The sequence below is a fragment of the Athene cunicularia genome (assembly GCF_003259725.1).
Source record: "Athene cunicularia isolate RWA chromosome 4 unlocalized genomic scaffold, athCun1 chr4_part2, whole genome shotgun sequence".
NCBI lineage: Eukaryota > Metazoa > Chordata > Aves > Strigiformes > Strigidae > Athene > Athene cunicularia.
In genome coordinates, this window is record NW_020799099.1 from 14177946 (window position 1) to 14184341 (window position 6396).

Here is a 6396-nt window from a genome sequence, read left to right on the forward strand (position 1 = left end):
GCTTTCAAGTAACTTGAACTTCACAGAATTCACAAAATATTTCCTGTTAAAAATGTGCTTCAAAAGAAGAACAACAAGCTTTTCTCCTTTCCCTTCCAACTTACTGCAAGCACAGAAGTCCTCCTTTTCCTCAGCTAGGACCTACCTCAGTCCTGGCTGATCCACTGTTACCTATCAAAGGCTACCAAGTAGGGTGATCATCCAAGGTCTTGGCTGCAGTCTGTGCAGATAATAGTCTCTAACAAGAATAATAATCAAGGGTTCACTTTGCTAGAAACGCAGCTGTGACAGAATTTGCTTCACTGAAGGAAGAAGGTTCAGCTTCAGACCTTGGCCATGGCTGAAGAAAAATTCCCTTTTTTTCCCTGGAAAATGTGTTCATAAAGCAGGTAAGTTGGTAGCATTTAAATGTTAGTTCAATAAAGTCAGTTCATAATTTCTGATAAGTGAGAATGTTTCAAGGCTCAAAGATGAGGCAGGGAATCTCATATGTTTAGTATAGATTCACAAGCGATTAGGATCTCTGACAGCAAAGATAGCACTTGCTGCAGGCAAAGGTTGCTTCAACCAAAATTACATAAGAATATATATACTAAAAAAATAGCTTTTCAGAATTACGGACAAATATGAGTTACACATAGTCTATGTAGTTAAATCCATTTTTGATTTTGGGATTAGATGCCAGTTTTTGAGGTAATCCAGTCACGGAAATAAGTCACTCGTGTGTAAACTCCAGGTTTATTTGGTTTGGCACATTCATCTCCCCAGCTCACTATTCCCACGAGGTACCACATCAGTCTAGAGTCTGGAGTAACCAGTGGTCCCCCAGAGTCCCCCTAGAGAAAGAGGAGGGGAAAAAAAAGATTTAATGGATCAGAAGGGAAAATACAATTATCTCCATAGACAGAAGGGTGTGACCAATAAGAGAAGAAAGCAAGCAGTATTTCAAGGGCTGCCATTTGTACAGAATCCAGGCTGTTTCTGAAATTTGAGTGAGAAGTCTGTGGCTTTTTCCTGTTTGTCATGGAACCTCCTGACCTGTCCCTGGTTTGACAGTTAAAAAAAAAAAAAAAAAAAAAAAAAGCTTCTCTTACATTTCGTAAAACAATGCTTCCCACCTGCCTTGTCTTCCGCCTCATACAAAGTAGGGAAACACAAATACATACAGCAATCTAAGCCAACAGGAACTTCCCCCCCCCCCAAGTAACTGCTATTGTTTTAACAAATTCTTTTAGTCACTATCAGCAATTAACATTTCATAAAGCATTTAATCAGGAACTTGGCCTCCTAATTAGACCATATCTCCTGAAGTTGGCTTGAAGTTAGCCACTTTCAAAGGCTGAATTCAGATACTGTTAATAGCATGACATGGTAAGAACAGTTAAACTGGAAACCTTACAGACTGAAAGGCAATCCTCACACAGTGGACCAAATTCTCCACTTTCCAACAAAATGCTTTACTGAAATAAACAGCAGTTGCACCCTTTTGCTCAGGTCTGTTCAATGCCAAGTCAGACAGGAACAGAGGAATTGAGCCTCCCAAACTTATTCTGCAGGGAGTTTTCTTTGGACATACATCTGCACATCTGCAGGACTGGGATTCTGGAAAGGGTACATTCTTTGTAAATAACATAAACAGAAATTACAATTTTTAAAGTTATAATTATGGAATTATTTTCATTTGAACATAAGCATTTCCTTGCACCATTTGCAAATGTGCACCACACATGTAGCCTTACCACTCCATTTACACCTAGCTTCCTTATAGCTTGTTTCAGACAGTTTTTCTTCCACTGATCCAAGGCCATTACCAAAGATTATATCATAACAGATCTTTTGTGAGATGATCCAGTCCAGAATTTAATTTCAATGAGTACATTTTTGCTGGCAACTTAACTGTTACATTCTTAACCTTCTTTCTTCCCAACTGTACAGATGTCTGATCTTGGCTACTTAAGACATTTAATTTTAAGATCATATTTAGTATTTCAGAATTTAGTATTTCTGTCAATGTCTTGTCATATCACTTTGCAGGCAAATAGATTTCACACACAAAAAATTACAAGAAGCAAATGGGCTTGTAGCAGCTATTCTGAGTTACAGAATAAGGATTTAATTTCATGCTATGAAAGGTTTAAATTCTGAATATTATACAAATTTAGCTCTCTTAGTAGGGGTTTTATGTGCTAAATGATATGTACTAAATGTTATTTCATTTGACAACTTAATTTCTGTTTGAATGGAGCTTATTTAAAGGACTAATACCCTGTCAGTTAAGATTTGGTCAACCAGATACTGGAGTCAGCAATAATATAGTTTTCCACTCTATTTTTTAGCTACAGTTACCTGACAAGCATCTACTCCTCCTTCCAAGTATCCAGCACACAACATCCTGGGTGTTATGTCCCCGTCGTACACTTCTTTTCTGTTGCAAGTGTTTGAGTCAATAAGTTTCACTGTTGCTTCCTGAAGAGCATTTGGAGTTGGACCTGAGGGAAAATATAGTTTGGTTATTTAACAACAGAATTACCTGGTAGTTTTTAAGATCCGGGAAGAGCATTTAACGTTCTTTTATGGAGAACCATTGACTTGGTCTAATATGGTGGTTTTGCTTGTTGATCTGTCTAGGTTAGGCCCTTAAGGAAAATGTACATACTAATAGTCTCAATTTAGGAACTGGACCATTAAGACAGAAGTAACAATTGCATGGTACATAGTGCCTTAAGTGTAAAACCATGTATTTTATACATGTTCCATATAATACCATGGAACACAAAGTACCTAGCAATTTGGGAAGATAATATGAAATGAAGACATCTTGGTTTCACTGCTAAATCTACTTTTAGTGTGGCCTGATAAGACCACTAGCTTGGATAAACCACCATCTGCAGTTCACTCTGCACATTTATCTGAAAGCCCACAGAGTTATCCGTAGCTTCTGGCTAGAATTGGGAGAACATTGTTTGAGGTGCTATATAAACACATGAATGGCTGGACTACCTGTCTTAAGAATCTACAATATGAAATGGAAAGGCTGGAAAAAGAGAAGAGTTTTCTTCTTGTTTTCTGTTTCAGTGGATTATAGCCCTGTCTTTGTCCAGTCTAATTTTACAACAAGAAACTGCTCCTTCCAATGAAACAAACCTATTACTCAGACAAAGCATTAGCCTTGCTGCCATAGAACATACGCTACAGAAGAGCTATCACTAGTAGATCAGAGCTACCATTTATGTAACATACAGGTCACCTGGTAGACTCAGGACTCACCGTCATTTGTAAGTGCTCCCCAGCCTGTGATGACAGCATAAATATTGTACAGAAAAGTCTGAGATGGCTCAGGCAGACAAACACGGTGTATGCTACTCGTAAACTCAACTCGTTTAGAGAGCTGCACAAGTGCAATGTCATAATCATGTTCTGGGTAGCGGTACTTTTCATGAATAATAATAGTCTTGACTGGTCGTTTTAAGCTTGGTGGCTTCAGGAGAGCTCCAAAAGTAGCAGTCCACTTCTGAGGGTGACTCATGCTGAAAAAGGTAAGAGTGGTGTAAGTATTTAGCTGTAAATATGTGTCAGGCATTTCAAACCTGCTGAACACCTTTACTGTAAAACTCCTCCAAGTCAGCTCCCTACTAGATTCTTAAGGCATCCATCACTTTCCATAACACTGTGTCCCACGTAATTGTGGGCTGCTGCATGAAGAGGGCAATCCTGCCTTCCTTCCTCCACCATGGTCTCATATTCCTCCCCAGCTTGTCCCTGATCTAGCCACTGTGTGGCTGTAGGGTGTAATCAAATCAAAAAGCTCTTCTGCTAGAAAGCTCTTAATCTCTGTCACTCTTTTTGCATGTTAATAATCTGTTCAATCAGCTGTTCCATCTTACGTGCCCTGCAGCTTCACAAATGTCATGCTTGAAACAAAAAAATGCTGGGAGTGCAAGGATGAATGGAGGGGTAGAAATGTGGGATTATAACTTCTGGTAGCAGTCTGCAGCAGCAGCAACCTACTTGTAGCACAAAGGAGCACCTTTAGAAACATTTAGTGCAACAGGAAATAAATATCATTTCAATCACATTACCTTTTCTGCACTTCTTTGCTCAATGTGCCAAATTACTTTTGATTTCCACTCAGACAATTGCCAGTTCTGTTCTAAAGAGACAGTCTTTAATTTCTCATTGAAACATTCAAGTGATGGGTCTGCTTAACCCTGACTTTTCTCCTCGAAGGCAGAAAATTGTTCCCCCTGGAAAGAGTCAGGGGTGTGGTGCAAATCTGGAAAGCCACACAACTTGATACACAAGGGGCACATTCTCCTGCAGATTCTCTCTAAGATGGGAACTTACTCTCTGAAGCAGTGAGCTGCAGATACAAGCCACGTGTTGCTGATGAGTGTTGCACCACAGCGATGGATATTATTGTACTGCAAGCTAGCTTGCCACGGCCAGTCCCCAGTCTCTGCAGAAGACAATCCACCGACTATTCGCAATGATGATGATTTTGCCATTGACTTGACTGATCTATTCTGCCGTAACCCACAGACTGTCAAAAAGGAGAAATAATGTATTAGCTAGTCTTCTGTTTAGTAAATACGGCTACCAATGGCTGTGGAAAACATAACGTAAAATTACACACCACCTAGGTTCTCTAGCAGTATTAATATCAACAAGAAAATATACCTTTCACCAGTCCCCCAAATCAGAGATCCTCATGCACAACCCATTCTGTTAGAAGCCTGAATGAACAACTGACTATTACAGGAATCCATGATGGACAACCATTCAGGCTTAGCTGCATGAACAGCCCAAATCAGGATCAAAACCTTCACCACACACCCAGGACAATTCCCAAATACAGGGATTGCCAGCTTTAATGTCCCAGGTAATTTGTCATTAGGATAAAACATGAACAAAGCAAAATCCAAGAGGGGAATGATCCAAACCATGGGTTTTTTACCACGCATGCACACAGATTGCATCAGCAAGATGTAACCTGGAAACAGCAACTGCACATTGCACAAATGGTAATTCACAAGTGGACCTGGAGAGACATTTCAGGCAAAGAGCATCACATGAATCCAAGCCAGAGATGACAAAGGCATGGATACCTCCAGCATGATGTGCATCCATGACAAGAAGTATTATCCTCCAAACCCAGAGAGAAATTAAAATATCCATGGTTTCAGCCACTAAACTCAGGATATTCAGGAGCAGCTGAAGCTCCCCTGTAGCTTTAGAAACTTCCTTGACAGAGCTGCTTTAGCTGTCTTCTCCCATGCAAACAGCATCAAATCCATCTTACCTGGACCAAGACCCACTAGTTTTCATCCAGGCCCCGATTTCAGCTAGGACATTAGGAAAGTTGACAGACAGGACTATCCCAATTCATTGAAAAAGAGACAGAGCTAAGAATTATTTGCACAGTGACAATACAATTCAAACCATTGCACTGCCTGGCTCCTGTAGACAGTGACCCAGAGGGGAAGAAAGCAGAAATCGGTAGTACGTCACTGTAGAGCTTCCAGCCCCAGGGCCCTTGAAGTCCTCAGAGCAAAACTCTGGAACCACACAGAGTATAACCTCTGCCCCTTCCTGCTAGGAAGGGTCTGCGCAAGGTTACATTAACAGTACCTCATAGTCAAAACCAGCAGCAATAACACAACAGATTGAAAGCTGTTCACAAATTCGGGGGAAAAAGAACAACAACAACAACAAACACAAAAAAACCAGTCATACAATATTGAGAAGTTCATGTGCTCAGTGTAGACTCTGCCCTGTTCTGAGATTTAAAACCACAATGAAGGATATCAGTGAAATCTAAATCTATCTGTCCAGAACTTTCCATGTGAAAGGAAACTGGAGAATATACTGTAATTGCTAAGACTGTCTGTACTAGCATGTTTCCCTCTTGAAAGCTATTAGTAATCCTCAATTACTCATCCTAAAACTGCACAATCCTATCAACTACCTGAGCAGTCAATATTCAAACACAGGGAAGAACTCACAGTTCCATTAGTGCCCCAGAACACCAGCACCTAAAATGGACCCAAAAAGTGATGTTACTTAATCTTCCATTACTTGACAGCCTGATGCTAAGGAACTGATCAAACCTTCCCAGAGTTAAAAGAAACGCAACTTGTAAGTAAAAATGGCTTTTCATGACTATTAAATCTCCAAACAAGCTGTCTTCCTTCTCTGAAAGCTTAAACACATCTCTAAAACAAACTACCTCAACTTAAGCCCTACAGCAATATCTTGAGAAGACCAGTCATATTGCCTTATATTTTCATAAAGAAAATTTTTTTGCTACTAGCCATTCCAAAATCCAGACCACTTTCATTATAATCACAGGCTGATGTAACTTCTAAACACTTTCTTATGGTCCTCCCTCCCTCCCTC

The 6396-nt window shown here is 40.0% G+C and overlaps 1 protein-coding gene across 1 annotated transcript in view; it reads right to left on the bottom strand.

The window, feature by feature from the left end:
- Window positions 1-674: 674 nt before the first annotated feature.
- LOC113479719 (transmembrane protease serine 11E-like) overlaps window positions 675-6396 on the bottom strand; it is a 42959-nt gene continuing 37237 nt past the window's right edge. The window contains exons 7-10 of the mRNA XM_026847977.1: window positions 4345-4540; window positions 3268-3527; window positions 2347-2489; window positions 675-836 (exon numbers count right to left, since the gene is read on the bottom strand). Coding sequence (XP_026703778.1) covers window positions 675-836; window positions 2347-2489; window positions 3268-3527; window positions 4345-4540 — 761 coding nt within the window. The remainder of the gene's footprint in view (window positions 837-2346; window positions 2490-3267; window positions 3528-4344; window positions 4541-6396) is intronic.